This window comes from Lemur catta, chromosome X, assembly GCF_020740605.2.
Source record: "Lemur catta isolate mLemCat1 chromosome X, mLemCat1.pri, whole genome shotgun sequence".
NCBI classification, from domain to species: Eukaryota; Metazoa; Chordata; class Mammalia; order Primates; family Lemuridae; genus Lemur; species Lemur catta.
The window spans coordinates 51,341,097-51,363,724 of record NC_059155.1 but is presented as its reverse complement, the minus strand read 5'-3'; the positions used below and the strand labels follow the sequence as shown (position 1 = coordinate 51,363,724).

Genomic DNA, 22,628 nt, shown 5'->3' with positions numbered 1-22,628 from the left:
TATTAATCCACTCATGTATTGATGGGCACTTGGGTTGTTTCCACATCTTTGCAATTGTGTATTGTGTTGCTACAAACATTTTAGTGCAGATGTTTTTTTTATAGACTTTTTTTCTTTTGGGTAAATACCCAGTAGTAGGATTGCTGGGTCAAATGGTAGTTCTACTTTTAGTTCTTTGAGGTATCTCCATATTACCTTCCATAGAGGTTGTATTAATTTGCCTCCCACCAGCAGTGCATGAGTGTTCCCAGCTCTCTGCATCCATGCCAACATTTATTGTTTTGGGACTTTTTGATAAAAGCCATTCTCACTGGAGTTAAGTGATATCTCATTGTGGTTTTGATTTGCATTTCCCTGATGATTAGAGATGTTGAGCACTTTTTCATATGTTTGTTGGCTACCTTCTTTTGAAGAAGTCTATCTTCTTTTGAAGAAGCCTATCTTCTTGTGAAAAGTTTCTGTTCATGTCCTTTGCCCACTTTTGGATGGCATTATTTGATTTTTTTCTTATTAATTTTTCTAAGGTTTATATAGATTCTACTTATCAGGCCTTTATCAGATGTGTAGCATGCAAATATGTTCTCCCATTCTGTAGGTAGTCTGTTCACTCTAGTGATAGTTTCCTTGGCTGTGCAGAGCTTTTTAACATCGAATCAACATTTACTTTCTTAAGTGTGATAATACTACTGTGGTCATATAGGAGACTATTTATGTTTTGGAGATACAGGCTGAAGTATTTATGGGTAAAATTACATGATGTCTGCAGTTAACTCTTCAAATGGTTTGGCAAAATGTGTGTGTGTGTGTGTGTGTGTGTGTGTGTGTGTGTGTGTATGTGCCCGCACACACGCGGAAATAGATGGAATACAGGTATTAATTGTATTATTTATTCAACTTTTCTGTTAATTTAAAATTTTCCAGAATTAAAATTTTTTGGGGAAAAGGACCTGTAAGTTGCCCTCTACAGTGCTTATCGTATGATAGATTATCAATAAATATTCCCGAGGAGGTCTGAAAGGCTGGTCTGACTGTGGATGACATTGAAGTGCAGAAGAGCATAATCTGGCGCTACTTTAACTTCCATCTTTCCTTCAGGGTGGTTGAGAGGCTGAGTTTGAAAAGTATTAAGTCCTTTCTTGGCCGGGCGCGGTGGCTCACGCCTGTAATCCTAGCCCTCTGGGAGGCCAAGGCGGGTGGATCGCTCGAGGTCAGGAGTTCGAGAACAGCCTGAGCGAGACCCCATCTCTACTAAAAATAGAAATAAAAAAATTATCTGGACAACTAAAAATATATATAGAAAAAATTAGCCGGGCATGGTGGCGCATGCCTGTAGTCCCAGCTACTCGGGAGGCTGAGGCAGTAGGATCGCTTAAGCCCAAGAGTTTGAGGTTGCTGTGAGCTAGGCTGACGCCACGGCACTCACTCTAGCCCGGACAACACAGCAAGACTCTGTCTCAAAAAAAAAAAAAAAAAAAAGAGAGAGAGAGTGAAAAGTATTAAGTCCTTTCTAATCATGAAAGGGGGACTAGCTGGGTCCCCCCAGCTGGGGACTGGGTCCCACATGCTGAGCTCCCACATGCTGAGCTCACGGATACTACCATCTATTTAATGAGTGCAACTGTATGCCTGTGCACCAAAGGCGGGCAGCTCTGTCTCCTGGATGAACAGGAGAAACAAAATGTCAGGGACCCAAAATTCTGGTGGTTAAGGAATGCAGTAGAAGAGCTGGTGCTAAAACAGCAGAGACACCAACTAACTTCCTCCTTCAACTGGAAAAGATGTAACAGCCTGAGTCTCCTTGGATGGATGGATGGTAGGACCACCATTAAGGCTGGGCTCCAAGGACAATGCAGTTCAATTATTTTGGAATCCACACAAATTAATCACTCTACTTGTACTTGAACACCACCAGGATTGTAGAACTCACTTTCTCTCAAGGCAGCCTGTTAGTTCCCCTTTCAGAGGACTCTGATTTTAGGAAGTTCTACCTTATACTGAACTGGAATCTGTTTTCTGGTCTACTCCCTCTGATCCAAGATAGCAGAAACTCATTCTCCTGTGGCTTCTCTGTTTCAGGATAAACAGCATCTACTCCTCAGACCCTTTTTCTTTGAGACCTGGATTCCTACCTTTCCCCAGCCTGTTTACTCTCTTACACTTACTGTCCACTCCTAGTTTGTCTATAGTGCGTCAAAGTGTAGGGCACCCAGAACTCAACCCCAATCTGCTGGAAAGCTTTATCACCTCCCTCCAGTTTAGATTCTGGATATTTCTAAAAATTCAAATGCACTGGACCAAGCCCATCCTCGGATGCTTCCAATAGCCATGGCTGAGGAAACAATACATGAACTGGCTTTCCTGTGAATCCCAAGACCTAACTGGGTGAGAAGAAACGACTGAAACCAGAGGGCGGTGACAATCAGCAAGAAGCTTCATGTGCCCGCCTCTTTCCCACAAGAAGGGTCTGCGAAAACAGGAAGTAGTGGCAGCATCGCGCATGCGTCTGTCGTATAGCTCTAGGGCGCGGCGGCCCCACCCACTGGCCCAGCAGCACTTCCTGGATAGATCTGACGGGTCTAGCGGCTTCCTGACGCACAGGGCTGCAATCTCCTTCCGGTTGCGGAGTGTAGGACAGGGGCTGGACTTTTGTGCCAGCCACCGGCAGTTAATTGCCTCGCGGGCGGGGCAGGCTCACCCGTAGTGTGTGAATTCCCGCCTCTTCCTCCCCACTGAGTCCTGTTTGCTTAGCGCCTCTCTTTCTTGATTGTCATGGCTGTTATAGCGCTGTTCATTGCTAAAAAGAGAGGCGGGAGAGATGAAGAAGCAACTCTAGTTTCCCACTCGGACCCAGAATCCTCTGGTTAAGAAGGGAAGACTGTGCAGGAAGCGACTCCAGTTAGAAAGGAACAATTTATACCTTGGCCTCTGTACCTTATTTGCTTGAGTTTTCACGCCAGTCAGTCACAAACATTTATGGAGCACATAAAATAAGAGAGAAATACGGAAGAGTTGGTTTCTTCTTTCAAACAGTTCACAGGCAAGGATAGAGGGACTGAGTTGATTATTACCCAGTATAATCAATGTTCGTAAAGACGGATTAACTAAATTTAGGAGGAAGTGAGAGGACAGTGGGTCTTGTGAGTGAAATAAATCAGCTCTCTGCTATCTCTCTGCTCTCTCCCTCTCTCTCTACCTAGCTAACAGGTGCCCTGCTGAACTCTGTTTCCACAACATCTCAAAGGACCCCAGCCAACAAAAGGAAATGTAAATTTTTTTACAGTTGCTAGACCCATTGACTAAAACTACCTTTTAGCATCTGTTTCTATAGCCTGGAGTAGTTCCTGAGAAGCTCCTGGGTGACTGCATTGCTGACAATCTCCAGACATCAAACCGAGCCCAAAATCATACCTTCAGGGCAAGGTCACTTTATCCCTAAATCAAAGGGAACCGATGCAGCAGTTTCACACAGCAGATTCCGTTATCTGCTTGCAGTTAAGAAGAAGGCCCGGATATGGCAATTCACAACAATTAACTATTTTTCTCTTTGTCCCCCCAAAAGCAACAAGCCACTTGGCCTAGCTGCTGGCATCTCCCTTCTCTTTCTTTGGGATGCCATGCCCTCTCTCTGCTCTCTTCCACCCTTTCTCCCTCTCCCTCTCTCTCTCATTCTCTCTGTACTTCTAAAAGATAAAATAAACTTTTTTACTTTTATATCTTAATCTCTGTGTGAGAAATCTTTCTTCACCTGTGCCATGAGCACCTACTAAGCTTTCCACCCTAACAGGAAGCAGCCTATTTACCTTGAGAAATTTGGGGAAGATTTCACATTTAGGATGATACTTGCAGTGGGTTTTGAAACTGATCTTGCCAGGCACAGAAGCATGGATAGAGAATGCTGGTATACTGAGGGAACGTCATGTGCAAAGGGAAGAGATGAATGAAAGAACATAGCAAATGGTTGATAATTTGTAATTGTCATGGATTAGGAAATATGTCAATGTGAGGAGGGAAGAGGATAAATGGGGTGAGGATAGATAGGAAGTTTGGGATATAATTTTGATGTTATACTTAGAAGTTGGCCTTATCCTGTTGATGATTCAGAATCATTAGATAAATTCTTATCAGAAAAGTGGCCAGGCATGGTGGCTCATGCCTGTAATCCTAGCACTCTGGGAGGCTGAGGCAGGAGGATCGCTCAAGGTCAGGAGTTCAAGACCAACCTGAGCAAGAGTGAGACCCCGTCTCTACTAAAAATAGAAAGAAATTAGCTGGACAACTAAAAATATACAGAAAAAATTAGCCGGGCATGGTGGTGCATGCCTGTAGTCCCAGCTACCCGAGAGGCTGAGGCAGAAGGATTGCTTGATCCCAGGAGTTTGAGGTTGCTGTGAGCTAGGCTGATGCCACGGCACTCTAGCCCAGGCAACAGAGCAAGACTCTGTCTCAAAAAAAAAAAAAAAAAAAAAGAAAAGAAAAGTGACACTAACCAAAGTGTAGAGGATGAACAGAAAGTTGAAACTGAACTTGTGAAAGGGAATTTTGTTAAATAAAAAATTGAATAAAGGAAACAAAAAAGGAAATATATACGTTATAAATACATGAAAACAGAAGAGTAGAGAATGTATGTCTAAAGAACTAAACTTTAGTCACAGGTTGCCTTGGCTGACCTAACCACTGACTGTATAGACCCTGAGCAGATGGTGGAAGTGGCTCTGATAGACTTTTTTTTTTCTGAGACAGGGTCTTGCTCTGTTGCCTGGGGCTAGAGTGCAGTGGCATCATCATAGCTCACTGCAACCTCAAACTCCTGGGCTCAAGCAATCCTCCTGCCTCAGCCTCACCAGTAGCTGAGACTACAGGTGTGCACTACCATGCCTGGATAATTTTTCTATTTTTTGTAGAGACAGAGTCTCACTCTTGCTCAGACTGATCTTGAACTCCTGGCCTCAAGCAATCTTCCCACCTCAGCCTCCCAAAGTGCTAGGATTACAGATGTGAGCCACAACACCTGGCTGGCTCTGACAGATTTTGGTTCAGACAACCAATGCATATTGAGAAATTATTATATGTATGGGGACATGCTATGCAATTTTACATAATTAGATGATTTCCATTTGGTTTTTGGATATCAAATTTGATTATTCCCCTATACCAGGTTAATACTTGGCCTCCATCTGCACTTCCTGCCCCAATCTGGATGTAGGAGAAAACATACTAGGCCAAGAATAAGAAGCCCCTGATCTAGTTCCATTTATCACTCTGATCTGCTGTGTGACCTTGGGCAATTCCTTTCCCCTCTTTGGGCCCTACTTTCCTCATTTGTACAAGGAAGGATTTGTATTATCTCTAAGGACACTTCCCATTCTGTCATACAATTGTCCAAATAAGTAATACAGATGTAGTGAGTGCTACATAGATTCTGAGCAGAGAGAGAATCCAATGGACTGAGATGATCAAGGAGGGCTTCTTGGAGGAAGTGAAACATGAGCATGATCCGGTAGAAAGCCAGGTATGTCTTTCATAGATTATTTTCCCTTTTCCTACAGCACTAAAGAGCTGAAAGGCAGGAACACTTGTACTTAAAAGTATACTATAGTGAAAAAAATCATAGGTTTTGGAGTTGGCTGAGCCTGGAGAGGAATCCCGGCTCTGTCGCTATTATGTGACTTTTCAGATTCTTTTTTTTTGTAAAAGCAGGATAATAATAATATCACCTTGAGAGGGTTTCTGGAAGGTGAATTTATAATTGGTAGTGCTTAGCATAAGGCCTAGAGTAGATGTCCCATATGTGGCTTTTCTCTTCATTGCCCCTTTCCTGTGCCTCTCTGCTGTATGGTTTAGGCTGACCCAGGGCTGGGCACCCAGTGGGCTCTCCATCGATACTAGCTTGTTCATAATTCAATTTGAAGGCTGAGGCTGTAGTCAGGCCTATGGAGGTACCTAAACTGTTTTTGAACTGGTAAGTGGGTGTGTGTGGTTTGAAGGGTGGCTATTCTCCCAGTACCAAAACATTAATTCATCAAATAAATCAAGTCATCATGTAAACAAGGTCCCTGCTGTTGCTCATGGCTTAGCAGGGACTGGGAGTTCTTGCTAGCAGAGGGAGGAAGATTATCATAACAACAACTAACTGAAAATCATAGAATCTGGAACTGAAAATATAACCTTTTTTGATATTTTCTAAATAATAACAATTTCACATAATCAACACCACATAGAGAAGGAGAGCTTACCCTGAGGCCGTGTTTTGCTCCCTGAGCTGCTGAAGGAGGTTGTGCTGAAAAAACAAAAACCAAACAAACAAATAACAATAACAGCAATGAAACTCTTTGAATATAAGTAACTGGAAGGCTGAAATCATGTGGTAGGCTGGGGGAAGGGAGGTATGGAGGGTGCAGTGGGACAGAGTGGGAGGGTGGGAGGGAGTCTCATGTAACAGAAATGTCCATACTCACCCACATATGTGCATAACCCTCCTCTCTAACCCAGCAGAGTAACGTGTGTATGTAAATATGTACTGCTCCATTCCAAAGGAGCAGATGTGCACACAGATGTGGATGACAGAAAGCAGGGGCTTTGCCACTGCACGAGAGAGGGAAGCTGATTGCCTGAAACATCCCCAACATGACACCAATGTGCAACTGACATCTGATTCTGCTCATTGCTGTCTCTGACCCAGAACAGAAGGAAAACCTGAAAGAGTCCACGAATGGTTCACTTCAAGTCTCTCATTGAATATATGCGGCAACTGGAGTCCAGAGAGGGAAAGGGACTTGCCCAAGGACACACAGAGAATTGGTGACAGGGCCCAGACAAGAAAAATCCAATTTCCAGATATAATATGTAGCCCAATAGTGTTTCCCAAATTGCTGTACTAGCACCACTGGTCTATAGTATGCAACACATTTTTAGATGGTATATAGATGACTTTTTAATTTTAATAGTTATGTATATCTATATATACTGTTTTAGGAAAAAAATCACTAGCAGATCAGAGCAATGATTTTATACATAGTATTGCTTAAGATATGGCAGAAATTGTGAAGGTAGTATTCCAAGGGCTGTGGTTTGTGAAACACTGTTGTGGTATGAAAGGTCTTGAAGCCAGCCAGGCTTGGCTTGAATTCTAACTCAGGTGCATCCTACCATCATGAGTCCTTGGTCATATTACCTTCATTCTCTGAGCCTCCAATTTCTCATCTATAAAATAGGGATAGTGAGAGCTACCTCCAAGGTAACTGTGGGGATTGAAAATAAGCCTGTAAAAATACTTACTAAAGCTGAAAATATATGTGCTCCATGACTCAGAGATTCTACCCCTGGGGATACACTCAATTAAAGTGGGTGCTTTTAGCTTCATTGATCATTTATTTCCAACAGCCATCAAGAAACTGAGGCCTTCAGTCCAGCAGTCTGCAAGTAACTGAATGTTGCCATTAACTACATAAATTTGGAAGTGGATATTTTTCCAGTGAAGCTCCAGGAAGTGAACCGCAGCCCTAGTCAATATCTTGATTTTGGCTTTATGAGACCCTGCAGCAGAGGACCCAGACATGCCATGCATGGACTCCTGACCTACAGAAGCAATACAATAGTAAATGTGTGTTATTTTAATCTGCTAAATTTATGGTAATATTATTACACAGGAATAGATGACTACTGCAATGGAACAACATGAATAGATTTCAAAACATACTTAGTGAAAGAGGCCAGACAAAAAAGTGTACATATTGTATGATTACATTTACATGAAGTTCAGGCATTATATATTCATATGTTATATGAACAGCAGGTAAAACTAATCTATGGTGATAGAGCTAAGAATAAGGTTTACCTCTAGGAAGTTATTGAATGGATGGAATAGGCACCAAGGCTGCATCTGGGGATGATAGAAATGTTCTATGTATATCTTGTTCTGAGTGTTGACTACCCAGGTGTATATTTTTATCAAAACTCACCAAATGTACAGTTGAAATTAGTGTACTTTACTAATAGGTATTTTACTTCAGTACAAAATATAGTAAAATAAACTCAGGAAGCTGAGGCAGGAGGATTGCTTGAGCCCACGAGGTTGCAGTGAACTATTATGGCACTACTACACTCTAGCCCAGGTGCCAGAGTGAGACCTGTCCAAAAAAAAAAAAAAAAAAAAAAAAAAAAACCAGAAAAAAATAGCAAAATAAAATGCCCTTTTTAGGAGTTAGAATTCAATAAAACTGCAAGCATGCACTTAAAGTGGTTAGCAAAATGTGGGCTTTTGATATATGCCCTGGTCCCAGGGCTCATTCCATCACTTCACGTTGTTTTCCACCTCTTCCTCAAATGCCTAAGGGGTAGTGGAGTGGATGGGGTAACCTGTGGGGCAGTAAGCTGGAGAGACCCTACTATTTTTAGCTGGAGTTCCAGCCCACTCAGAGGTGTTCCAGCCATCCTACCCTTTTCTTTCCAGCTCTGAGGATCACCAGCATTCTCATTATGAATGATGAGTGGCTGACAGATGTGCTGAACCTGGCAAGATGGAAGATCGGAAGTTGGAAAACCTCAGACCACTGGAGCCAAGTACATCAACCTTACCAAACCATCCACCTCAACTGGCCTCACACTCAGCTACATATGGTGGCAAAAGCCTGACACACTAAACATACATACACACACATGCATGCACACATACACATATATACACACAGTTATCCAGCCAAATTCATTTGGATTTTGGTACAAATCACCCAAATAAATCTTTACTTTGGGGGTTTACTTAATGATCAACTCCATGTAAGGATCAATGGGGGACTTCAAGCCTCACTGTCATCACACTGACCTTTAAGCACGATCAGGAAGATCTAGTGAGATAATAGGGGAGAAAACACCTGGAAAACTGGGACACAAGATAAAAAGAAGCATTGGCAGCAACTCCTTGTACATACTAAGTGCTTGAGTAAGGTTTTTTCAAACCAAAACAAACTGAGAACTGATGTCCCTTGCCACCTTTGTGTGTGTGTGTGTGTGTGTGTGTGTGTGTGTGTGTGTGTGTGAAGCATACCTGTTATTGATGCCTTGTTTCTGCCCTGCCACCACTATTCTGTGTATAGTTCCAGCTGAGGTTCCAGCCAACATTTGAGTTGAAGATGCCTCCACAATGATGATCTATAGCTGTTGAATAACCTCCAGCCTTAGAGTCCTTCCAATTCTCAAGACATTGTGAAACAGAAACAAGCCATCTCTACTGTGCTCTATCTCAATTCTTTACCCACAGAGACTGTGAGCATGATAAAATGGTAGTATCACATCTCTCAGTTTTGGGGTGGTTTGTTAAGCAGCAATAGATAACTAGAATATCTACCTTCCTCACTAAGCTGAGGGCTTCTTGTATTGAGTGGCTGTCATATTTGTAACTTTAGTGCCTAACACAGGGCCTGGCATGCATTCATAGTCAGTAAATGTTTGATGTACTGATTTGGGTTGAAATCGTTGTTTGATGGATAAGTGAATGGATAACAGAATGGATGAAGAAAGCCAGGCCAAGGTACAGGTGAGCAGCAGAGCATAAATAAAGCTGCAGATAGGGAGAGGAAGAAGGCATGAGATGTACTTGGAAGCACCCAGTCTCCTAGGGAGAGACAGGCCTGAAAAATAGAGAAAGGATCAGATGGACACAATCATTAAGGAGAGCTGGGTTATGTTTGGGTGAGCACTTATGATGGGTTAGAGTAACAGAGTTGCACTGAGTATCCTGCTAGAACCCTGCAAACTTCAGACCAAAGAATTGTGAAACGGCTGAGACGTGTCTGTGTGGTATTGGGGCAGAAAGCTGGTCCTCTTTTACTGAGACCTATACTGACACTCAGATGGAAGCTCATCTGAGTACCAGATAGGGCTCAAGGAACAAGGAAAATCCAAAGAGAGGCTCATATACTCTCAATGAGATGCTGATAGGAATTGCATGCTGCCTCCCACATAATTCTGTTATTTTTCCTATACAAAGATGGTATATGATTCTACCTCTGTGTCTCTCATAATGATCCCCCTAATCCATTCCCACTGCCACTCAGTTACATAGCTCAACTTATTTTCTCTCACCAGGCCTATTGTTATGGGAACCACATTTTCCTAAATGAAAATCCACCTAGCCACAGAATCTGATATGGGGACTAATACTTGAACTAAAAAAGAGACAGAATATATTAAATCAGGATTGTTCTGGAAAATCTGAACGAAATGAGGACCTTCACTGTTTAAATAAATCCTTAGCCAGCACAATATCCACTTTTCCTTTCTGGATAAAATGGCTTGATTATTCATTTACTCATTCATTCAACAAGCATTTATTGGACATCTATTAACTATCATGAACTGTGGTGGGCACTGAGTGGAGAAAGAATAAAAAAGTATGAATGAAAAAAGTTATAGGATCTAAGGAACTGATAATTTTTCAGTGAAGATAGACATTTAAACAAATAGTCTTGGTTGAGTTTAGAGTCTTGGTGAATTATCTGAGTAGAGATAACCAATGGGTATTTGGAAATAGAGGAAAGACTTTGGAGCGATGCAGAGGGTGAGAGGAAGAGACATGGAACTCCTTTGAAAAGAAGTGAAAATTCATACTGGTGGGGAAATGAGAGGGCCAGGAAGAGAGTTTAGAGAAAAGGTAGAGTCTGAGGAGAGAACGTTGAGGTGTGCCTACATTTTCCAAAAGGAAATTAACCAGTGAAAGATAAATGGTGCAGTCAGGAAAATTGGTGAATAAGGAGAGGGTTAGTAACATTTATTGAGAATCTGTTATGTGCTTGGGATTTTGCCCTTTATTTCTCCTAATAATCTCACGAGGTAGGGCTTTATTTGCTACATTTTAGACATGAGGAAACTGAAGTTCAGAGAGCCTAAGTGATTTGCCTGGCATCACAGAGTAAATAGTAGGGATTCAATACTCTATGTCCATTTTCAGAACTTACCCATCTAATGACCTGAATTTTTGGCCTGCTATTATTAGAAAGAAGCTGACCTGTCTGGCTCCAAGAGCTTGGTAAGATACCCCAAAACTTCATTAACTTGCTATCATACTCAGTTCATTCCTTCTGGCATCCTTGGCCCAAAACACTAAAAGGCCTATGACTCCAGCACCCTTATCTATGCTGCTAGGGAAATATAGATTTAGGGCCTGAATCTTACTTGGGACATTGGATCTGATTTTTGTCTTTGAAAATAACCCTAAAAACCACACAGATCACCACATATAGAATTGTGTGTGTGTGTGTGTGTGTACATATATGCATGATGGGTGAAGTCGAAAAGTCACCATGAGGGTCATTTGCACCAGAAAAACAAGGAAATCTGGAAGAGGAGGGAGAGAAACAGAAATATGTGCTAGAGTTAAGGTATCTCTAGACCTACAAGTCTCTCCCTACCCAGAGGGCTTAGGGCAAAAACAAGAACGGTAAACAGCCTTTGGTGTTATGGAAGGGGCATTCAACTTGAAATCAGATCTCAATGTTCAGTATCTTCTCTGTAACACACAAGTGAGAACTGGGATACATCTTGTCACCACTCTGACCCTCAGTTTCCTGCCTCAGTTTCCTGACCCTCAGTTTCCAGTTGTTCTGAGACAGAACAACTGGTGTCCAACATCACTACAGGAAGACTCTGTCTGCAAAATTTGTATGGGAATCCAGGTTCAGGGACCATAGAGAATTTTCATCATCTTGTCTGGAATAACTCAGCCTCTGGCGCTCTTGTCAAACTGTGATGAGAATTTGCTTTAGAGTTGCTTAAAAAACAAGAACATATTTGTCAGTTCCCAGCCCTTGTATAGCACCTGGTGGCCACAATTCTCTCTACCGCTGCTTTTCCAAACAGTTCCATTTCTACTAGAACCCAATGTCTGAACATCCAGGCCTGGTAGCTTCTAGTGCCCAGCTGCTTTCCCTCTGCTCAGCTCAGCATCAATGCTCTCTGACCCCAGAGCTTGTGAAAGATGGCCTTTCAACTTCCACAAAGAAAACCACTGTCTGGAAATTATTATATATGTTTTCTTTCCTTTTCTTCTTTCTTCTCCTCTTTGCCAGTAGTAGGGAATCAGAAGAAGAGCCAAGCAGAGATGACAAGGAAAATTTTCTCTGTGTAGTTACAAATTGCTTAGGGGTTTCAGAACAGCTTATTTGTCATTATGCTTGTTGCTAAGGTAAATGTTCCAGGCTATGAGAAGACTTATGCAAAAGTATACATGTTTGAGATTAAGACTAAATGATGAATGATGTCAACCAGGGGCATGTTTATTCTCTAAAGTAAAGGGTAATCACTTGTTAGCTAATGTGAGACATGATGCCTTAATTACAGGGAGTGTATTCTATTCCACTCAACAAATGCCTTATGAGTTCAGGCCCAGATCTGACTCCAGATCTGTGATCATGAGCCAATCACTTCTTCTCTTTGGGTCTCAGTCTCCCCATGTATACAATAATATCTGGATCTTCCTTAGGGTTCCTTCTGAAACCAACATATCAGAGACATATGTTCGATCTTTATTGCTGGGGGTCTTAGCCACAATGAGGACCATGGAAATTTTGAGATATGAGATGGAGAAAAGTTAAAAGAACACTAAACTTTGAGTTGCCATTGTTAGTTCTTACACTAACAAACTGGGCTACTGAGGAAACTACTTTGTTTCTCAGTTTCCTTTTCCTCATTTGTAGAACAAGGACTAGATGATTTCTAAAGTTCCTTCCAACTTGGAAACTCTGTAAATGCATAAACTTTCTATAATAAAGGCCCTGTTCCAGGTACAATGGGGGCATAATTGGATAACACATAATTCTTGCTGCCAAATAACTTTACATGTAGGAGGGGAAATGGATGCATGTTGTAATTGCCCCTCTTACCTCCTTTGGAATCCTTGGCCCAATTCACAAATACTTGGCCCATTATCCAATTCAAAAATCCCTTTGGATGCCCCATTTTCTAAGAGATTAATTCACCAAATACATATTGACATGCTAAGCATTTAAAGACCAGTTGTCTAAAGACACACTCTCTATCTTCATATCTTAACTCCCTTGTCTGGAATTTCAGTCTGGCTCCAATCTAGCTTCTTCAATCCTTTAATGTACCCTTGTTCTCACATAACATGTACACAACTATTATGGTGCAATATATCTGTCATTCTCCAGGTGATCACTTAGCTCCTGGAGGGCCAGGACTAAGTTTCAGTCGTTTCTAAGCCCTTCACATGGGACCTGATACATAATATATGATGCATGTATGGTAAGCAAAAGAATAAATCAGCAAATGAATGAAACACATGTAATATAAGGTAGACAATGATCAATGCCATAAGTGAGAGGCATAGATAAAGCATAGAGGAGTCTCAAGCATCTCGTAACTTGTGGCTAGTGGAATTAGGGAAGGTTCTATGGAGAAAAATGTTATGTGACAGTGTCATTAAAGGTAATTAAAGTTTCATCTAGTGAAAGATTCCAATGGAGTGAGCCAAGTCAAGACAATAGAACTATGCAGAGGGGTATGTTCAGAAACTGGGGAACAGTCCAGCTTCGCTGTCCCATGGAGGGTGATGAAAGAGTAAGGAGGGAGATTGGCAAGTTTGTTGGGGCAAGATTATAGTAAAGCTTGAGAACCAGGATGAGGGTTTTGAACTTTCATCTGTAGGCAATGAAGAGCAACTGGTGGCTTCTGAGCAGGCAAACACTAATTCAAGGTGCACTTAATGAAAAGGACTGCAGAAGTGGTGCGCACAATGGACTGAGGGTTTGTGCAGTGACATGAGACAGTGTCAGAGGCAAGGAGACAAACTCTAGACCCTGCTGTGAGATGGAAGAAGTGTGGCATTCTAGCATGCTTGTGAGAACTCAAACACATCATAATTTAGTCATTAGACACCAACAATCTCATGAAGAGTGGTCTTATTTCTAACAAATAAATAATGAATCATTCTTTCCAGCTGCGAACACCCCATATATGTAGTGTCAATCACGTGGGGAGTAACATACCAAACCTAACAGGGGACTCAAGTTCTGACTGTGTTTCCATCAGGACTGGCTCATGTGTGACTTGGACAGTCCAGCTGTGGGCTCTTCCCTTTGCTATTGGGGAAAATTTTCCTGCCATAACATTGCCCTCTAGTGGTCATTGTTCTTCCTACAACCCGAGGTACACTTAATCCAACCTAAAACTGTTCCCTTCCTCAGGAATCCCACAGTTTTCTGTCTCTCTCTCTTTTCTCTTTCAGCCTTACACCCTCTGCTCTCTCCCTCCCTTATTCCATGGTGGAGTGGAGTGAGTGAAGCAGACAGGACTAGAGAACATTAGCCCCATGTTACAGACAAAAAAACTGAGGCTTAGAGAGAAGTTAATTTGCTGTACACATTCAGCTACAAAGTGACTCAGCTACAAAGTGGCTGCATTAGAATTCAAAGGGTATCTCTTCACTTTGAATTCTTGGTTCTTTGCAGTTTACTTTCCTCCCTCCTTACTTCTCTCTTCCTCCCCCTTTCTTCCCTTTCCACAAATGCCAAGTGACTTTTCTGTGTCAGGGACAGTATTAGGGCCTAGAAACAAATAGATCGTGTCTTAAAGGGAGTTCACAGTCTCTCAGGACAGAAAGACATATAGAAATTATAATCCAATGTGATTAGAGCATTGATAGAGTCATGTTAATGTGTTGGGTCACCAAAGATATAGGGTAACTTACCTGTCAGAGAAGAGGGAGAAGGGAAGATGATTTCTGGCCAAGGGACCAGGCAGCACTTAAGGCACAGGTTTGGGGAAAGTATATGGCATTTGCAGAGAAAGGGTAAAAGGGTGAAGGTAGGGACTGAGGCCTGGAGCCAGATTGTGACAGCTTTTGTGTGCCAGTCAGAGTACTTTGGACTTCAGCCTCTCTCTCTCTTTACATAATTCCTGAAGCTTACAAGCAAATACATTTTCTAGGATATTGCCACCCCATCCACACTAAGCTGTTTAGTTTATTTGTCAAACAGGCCAAAAAATAACAAAACAAGTTATTTTTAAGCTTGTCCAGAGGTACAATGTGAAGCCAGGACTAAATGGGATCAAAACCCTGGTCTCCTGCCTTCTAGGTCTCCTGATGTTGATGAAAATGGGGAGGGGAGCAAATGTGAACAAAGTAACTCAGAAATAATGAGACAGATTGCAGACATCTGGACAAGCCTCAGGTGAATCAATATGCAGACTATGTCCTGTTTGCTCTGGCTTTTACTTTACCTACAGGTCTAGAGGTTGGGTGGGAAGCAAATGTTTGTTCACCAAAGTATATTTATCCACTGACCTCCAGAATATTTTCAGGGATGGTTGCAGTTCCATTGGAAACATGCAGGCCACAACACATTAGCCTCAAACCACACAAAAATTATCATATTTCTTCCAAATAGTACTCCTTCTTTTCCCATATTTTATTTGGGTGCATGTATTAATAATTATCAGCCTTTCAACTCTCCCTCCTCACATGTATGAGGCTTCCCATGGACAAAGCCCTTTCACAACCATTGGGTTCTTCAACAGCCCTGAAAAGTAAGTAAAGAGTAAATTCAGCTCCTTGTTTTGCAGAAGAAGAAACAAAGGTTCAGAGATGAACTTACCCCCAACTAAGGGAAGGAGGCACGAGACTCCAACCAAATTCAGTGCTGTTGCTACCCCTCCAGTTCCTGCCAAGAAATGTAATTAAATGAGTACTAAAGCCACATGCTTTGTGAAGACTCATTAACAACACTTTAATTAACATGCCTCACAGTTAATTTCCATTTCCTGCATATTTTCTCCATTCTCAGGGTCCTGAGACCCAGAGGAATCACACTGAGCCATTGCTCTGGCCATTGTGACATGTTTCCGCTTTGAGCCAAAATCTCAATAAAAGTCCTTCTTATCCTGCAAAGCAGGGCTCTTCAGGGAGAGAGAGAACCCTTGGAAGTGCATGGTGAGTTGAATAGCATTTATGCCTATGGATCCAGGAGCTGGAAATATAATATGTAGTTAACTTATTTTTTTATCACCAGATAAAACAGCCCTTGTAGCTTCTGCCTTTAGCTGCTTCTCTTTGATAACTGACTTTCTCTTTGTTTGCCTGATCTAAGGGGATGAGCCTCAGGGCTCTGTTCTTCTCTAAATGCTCTTTCTCTGTGTGTCTTATATCTCTGTCACTCTTTGTGTGTATTTCTGTCTTTAAGAGATCTAATCTCCTTTGTGCTGAGACTTCTACATCTCCTATATGGTTCCAAGCCATGTACATATAACATGTCCTTTTGAATACTCACAAAACACTATAAGGTAGGTGTGTAGTATTATTATCCTTTTTAACAGATGATGAAACCAAGGCCCAGTGACATTAAGTTACTTGCCTGAAGTCACACAATTTGTAAGTGGCAGATCTGAACCCAAGCAGTCTGATTCTAGAGCCAGTCTAATAAAGCACCATCCATTTTGTCTTGCTTTTAATTTCATGGCCTTTCACTCCTTGCACCCTGTCCCAATCAGTTATCCTAGTAAGCTAGGTTTGTTCCATCCCTTATATCTTTGCTTAAGCTGCCCCCACCAACCATTCCCTTCCCATTTCTCTGTACCCATACAGATATTTACATGCTTAATTCAAAGTTCTCCGCAAAGTCTTCCATAAAAACTCCAGAACACCTGACAATTTCATTGTGGTTAGCATGGAATGTTAGAATGTCTTTTCATTGATCTCTTAGTATTCAGGCATAGATATCTTTTCAATTCTATTTTCACTTTTTCACTAGCAGAGACACCTCTTTGGTGGCACTCACATAGCTTTAGCACAGTACCTGGGCACATATTTCTAGTGAATCCATTTTCCAAATCTAAATAAATACTGGTTTGACCATAGGCCAAATTACTTGAATATGGATTAAATGGTTTCAGTCCACATGATAGACTCTGGCTTGTGCAATAAATACTTGTTCAATTAAATAATCAATTGCCTTATCAGTTAATCACTTCAAGTTTATCAGCAGATTAAGCTATAGTATTTAGTGCCTACTAAATGCCAAGCACTGCACTGGGCAATATCACACACTTTTCATATAACCCTTGCAGTATCCTGAGAATGGCTTCCCACTTACAGAATTAGATAATTCTTACTACTTGAATGTGAAAACATTGTTACATGTCAGGACACTTCCCATGGGGGAGGGTCTCACCAAAGTCAATCTGTAATGAGAGCTGTCCAAAGCAGGGCAGAGTTGAATTCTCTCAGTGTGGAAGGACAAGAGCTCTATTCCCATCCCCTTTTAAAGGGTTGCAGGATAAGATGACGCCTTATTATAAATTAGGACAAAGGTTGGACAAGGGCTCTTAGGAGAATCATGAAACCAGCAAAAGGACTTGTTTTTTTTAAAAGTTCTTTACATAGATAGATAGAAGGAGATGTGTATCTATATGGGTGTGTGTGTGTGTGTGTATGTGTGCATGTGTGTGTGTGTGTGTGTGTGTGTATAATTTAACTTATTTAAAGGGTCTTTATAAAGGAACTTATTTAAGGTAGAGAAATATTTTAATAGAGAGATATTTTAATGGACCACATTAAATGTTCTGGGGAGTGGCCAGATAAATGTGGTATAACTGTAAGAGATATTATGCAGCCATCAACAACCAAGATTTCAAAGAATATTTAGCAACAAGGGGAATGCCAATTTTATGATGTTAAGTGAATAAAAGAGGACACAGTATAAAAATATGATCTCAATTAAGAAAAAACAGAATGCACACACACACACACATACACACTCAGAAAAGGGACTAGAAGGATATGCACCAGAAATGTTAACTCTGTTTGCCTCTGGGTTGTAGGATTTTGGATTGTTTTCCTTTGCATATATTTTGTTCTCTATCCTTTCAAAGTTTTCTGTTCTGAGCATGTTTTACCTCTATAGTAGCAAGGAAAAGGAAAAGTATTTTACAAGAAAAGAAAGTTTGAGTGTGCATTTTTGCGTGGGAGGGGTGGTAGAAAAATACCAATGGGAGACAAAGAAAATAAGATGGTTCTTGATGCTAGGAGACAGGGAGTTGGAAGAGAAGGAACGAAGCCTAAGTTAGCTCATTGAAAGGTAGAAGTAGCTGTTTAGAAGATTTGAGGCTACTTTGTTGCTTTTCAGAAGGCATTTAAAACCAGAAATGGGTATATTGGAAATGATTTTTCTGTGTTTGTATGTTCTGTTAGTGGTAAAGGTTGAGGAGAGAGGGAGTGGGTGTCTGGGTAAGGTGGTAGCAGCGGGAAGTACAGTGAAGGAGACTCAAACACAGGTTTAACCTTAGGGCAAGGATTTGGTTTTAGTCTTGCCACTCCCACCCCCACCCCCACCCCAGTGCTCTGTACAGGGCCAGCCTGACACAGAATAAGCTGGTCAGTGTTTGTTGACCGGAACTCTGAGTGGCACAGAAACAAAGGCCCTTCGACTTAGAGATTTCCATCTAGCCATCTAGGCCTTTCCTCTGCTTCACTGTGTGTGTGTGTGTGTGTGTGTGTGTGTGTGTGTGTGTGTGTGTGTATGTATGCTGTTTCCTTATATAGACAACATACTTTATTTTTTAATTTGTTTTGTTATACAAATATTACATATTTGTTATACAGATATAAAAATATAGGTAAGCAAATAAAAAATAAAATTATCTACAATTCCACCACTACGACCATCACCCAAAGATAACTCTGTAAACATCTTGTTGTACGTCCTTCCAGACATTTTTCTGTGGGTATATTTATTCTTGTAATGTGATCATGTTGTTTTATAAACTATTTCTTTTCACTTAGCAATTTAACATAAACATCTTTCCAGGTTATTTAATATCTTTATTTTTGAAACTTTTAAAAGTAATTTTTAGGTACTCAAATAATATCTTAATACAGTCTCCTTATAAAAATTAATATAGACAAAACTTAATGTCTTCTTTGATCACCTGTCCCACTCCTGTCACAGTCCTGGTCCCTTCCCCCATTCTTCAGAAATAACCACTATTATCATCTGTTGTATATTCTTATAGGTGGATCTCTAAAGATTTTTATACAACATATATATTCATAGGATATATATGACATTATTTTGAGTGGTAGGTATGGTGCTTATTTTCTATACAAATAGTATACTGTACATTAGATATCTAGACATAGTCCATTCTATTCAATTCTATTAATTTAGTACATGATATTGTGTAGTATAGATGTATCAATGTTTATTCAACCATGTCACTATTGATGCAGATTTAAGTCATTTCCAATTTTTCACTATTACAAATAGCATGGAATATTCTTGTCATGTCTCTTTGTGCGTATTTGTGGGAATATTTCTTTAGGATAAGACACTAAGGAGAGAAATTAGTAGGTTATTGGATCCATATTTTATTATCTTAGCTTTTATTATGAAAAATTTCAAATATATGTAAAAAAGTACAAAATTTCATAGCAAACCCCGATGTGTACTAAACTCAGCTTCAACAATTATCAACACATGGCCAGTCTTATTTCATTTATACTCCATTCACTCTCTCCCCAATACACATTACATTATTTTTAAGAAAATCATATCATTTGGATGCATATTTTAAAATATATTATATACTAAAAAATTGCCTCCAAAATGGCTGTACCAATTTTAACTTTCCTCAGCAGTGTTCCATACTTTTGCCAATCAAAATTATAAAACTTTAAAATTTCTACCAAAAGGAGTATTTCATTGTTTTAATTTACAATTCTCTGACTATTAGTGAAACTGAGCATCTTTTCATATCTTTACCAACCATTTGTCTTTCCCCTTCTATGAACTGTATGTTTTTCCATTTTGGTTGACTTTTTCCCCGAGTTTCCTATTTTGTTGGTGTTTTTAATCACATTAGATGTTTATAAATGAAATACCACTAAATTAATATGTATTAGCATTTTGAATGTTATTGGGCAAGTGGACTTTTCTAGCATCCATTTTATTCATCTATTTGTTGAACACCTGCTATCTGCAGACTCTCAAGGATACACTGTTGAGCAAAAGAGAGATAGTTTCTGTCCCATTGAAACTTATAATCAGACTAGTGGGGACGACAGACATTAATTAAACAATCACATATATAAATATATAATTATAAATAGTTAGAAGTATTGTAAAAATAAAGCACATTGACCAAAATGCTTGAGGTGGACCATGGGGTAGACTGGAATAGAGAAATGCTGGGTAGCAGATGCTCCCATTTAAAAAAAAGGACCATAGCCAATAGGAAAGGGTCTCATCTCCTAAAAGCACTCCTTCCCTAGGGCTGTCTCTCATTAGCCTTAAGGTCACCATCTGCTTGAAAGATAATGTTTTATGAAACAAAGTTAGCTATAAAAATGCTGGCCAAAATGGGTGATTTAGCATTTTAATGTGAACCTCTGGCCAAAAGTGAAGTAGAGACTATCCTCTATATTCCCAGTATCAAGCCCACTGCCAGAATTCCTCTAGGAAAGCTGCAGAAACATGTGATGGATTTCAGTTGTGACTTGGGGAAATCCAATAGGACTGTGCCCTCCATCCACTAGAGCACTATCAACACCAGCAAGAGCATGAGCAAGAGCAACAATGTAAGCAACACCAAGGTCAATAGGAACAAGAGCAGCAACATCAAAAAGAGCAAGAACAGTATCGACCACAGCAATAAGCAGTATCAGGAGAGAAAATGGTACAGACACCTCAGACTCTTTTGTACCTACTCTTTCAAGAAGTCAGTAACACTATGCTCAAGGATGCTTTCCACCTCTTTGCTTCTCTACAGTGAGAAACAACCTTCAGCCTCACGATACGTGTAATGAAGACTAAAGTGTGGCCTCAGAGTGTGATCCATCAAACTCCAGTTGTTTCACTGGAAAGACACTATCCACCATGAAGAAAACCACAATATAACTCCAAATAGTTATATAAGGACAAGTCCACAGAATTGGGGAAGTGGTTCATTTCATCTGTTTTGTACCTCTGCATTTCCACCCTTTCCATGTTGACTATGAGAGCCCCACTTAGGCTTGGAACCTAGGAAAGCCTTTCTAAGGCAGAAAGTGGTTTGAGCTGTGGTGGGTGTCAGTGGCCTAATGGTTGCTGCTTATAATGCCTTACAACAAAAAAGAATGATCTTTACTTGACTTGACTAATGACTTTTAAGACCCCAAAGCTTACAAGAGAGAAGAATATAAAACCCCAAATTCTCTAGGCCTCATGGCCCTCTGGCTAATGAGAGTTTCCTGATATGGCTCAAGACTGGACTCCAAACAGGTCTGGGCTGTGATGAGCTTGAAAGCTAGGGCTGCTCCAGGGGAAGGTTTGAACCCATAGTCATCTCTAGGGAAATGTGGGGGGCAGGGGCTGTCCCACTTTGTCAATGTTACCCTCAGAGTGTGATGCACAGAAGGGAAAACATTCTGTCTATGGTCTGACCAATGCTAAGTAGAGAAGTAGATCAAGACTGTCACCTCCCTGGTTCTGGACATTGCATTTTTGTGAATGCAGCTAAAGATGGCATTAGCTTTTGGCCACCACATATCACCACTGACACATACTGAGCTCACTGTCCTTCAAAATCCCTAAGCTGTATTACACTTGCTATTTCTAAGCCACATCTCCTTCATCCTGGATGTGTGTGTGTGTGTGTGTGTGTGTGTGTGTATGTGTGTCTTTGTGTGTATGTGTGACAAGTTTAGGGAGTAAAGAGGGAGAGATCTACAGAGAATTCATAACAGAGTAAAAACTGATCCAAGGGCCTCCCAATCAATCGTTCAAGTGTTTCTACCAACAGATGACTATGGGCAGAGAGTGGGCATCAGAGGGGTGTCACCATGGGTTCAAGGTCTGAATTCAACTTGGTAAGATTAGAAACTCAGTTATTACCTCATAGAGTTGGTCAGGCACAGGGGCACTAACTCCCATTCTCCAGAAACAAAGTTGAATTACCGACACCTGCTATTCATCCAGTCTGGTCTGTCCTAGAATGATGTTGCTCAGAGAGCAGACTTGAATGCAAAGGGGTGTTTGAAGAACAGAAGATTAAGGCAAAATGGCTTGGACACCATTCTGGGACATTTTCCTGAAGCTGAGGTAGCAGGATGAATTTGTCTCTCCACCTTTTGGGAGTTTTCTGTTTCCATGGAGCAGATTGAGCCATAAACTCAATGTCCCCTCTCTTTGCATAGTGTCAGAGCCACACTGACACATTCTTTTGTTTTTATCTCCTCTTTCTCTAACTTCCATGGAGACACCCCCACCCACTGCCTGGCCAGCCACTCCTCAGTTATGACAACATGATAGTAACCACAGCCAAGTTACAATATAATTGAGTAGGTTACTGTTTTCTGTATACCAAATTCCGTTCCTGCTATGTCTTACTAAAGTTTGGACTTGGGACATGACCTGGTCCCTCGATGGAGACTTGAGACACATCCGATTCCTGTCACATCAGTAATATGCATTCAAATGCTTTCTCCGGCTCAACTCTTTCTGCAAAGGTCTGAGCTCATAGGTTCCTTGTTGATTTTGTTTGGGTCAGTTTCTAAGAGCAGTTTTGTCTACTTGGTCTCTCCATGAGCAAATAAAAGAGCTGGGGTTAGATGGAAGGTGTTCCCCTTTTGGGATCTGGCACATCTT

General features: G+C 40.9%; 1 protein-coding gene across 1 annotated transcript in view; it reads right to left on the bottom strand.

Moving 5' to 3' along the window:
- Nucleotides 1-15,438: 15,438 nt before the first annotated feature.
- Nucleotides 15,439-22,628, bottom strand: part of VSIG4 (V-set and immunoglobulin domain containing 4) — a 56,861-nt gene continuing 49,671 nt past the window's right edge. The window contains exons 7-8 of the mRNA XM_045538423.1: nucleotides 15,606-15,671; nucleotides 15,439-15,530 (exon numbers count right to left, since the gene is read on the bottom strand). Coding sequence (XP_045394379.1) covers nucleotides 15,469-15,530; nucleotides 15,606-15,671 — 128 coding nt within the window. The 3' untranslated portion in view covers nucleotides 15,439-15,468. The remainder of the gene's footprint in view (nucleotides 15,531-15,605; nucleotides 15,672-22,628) is intronic.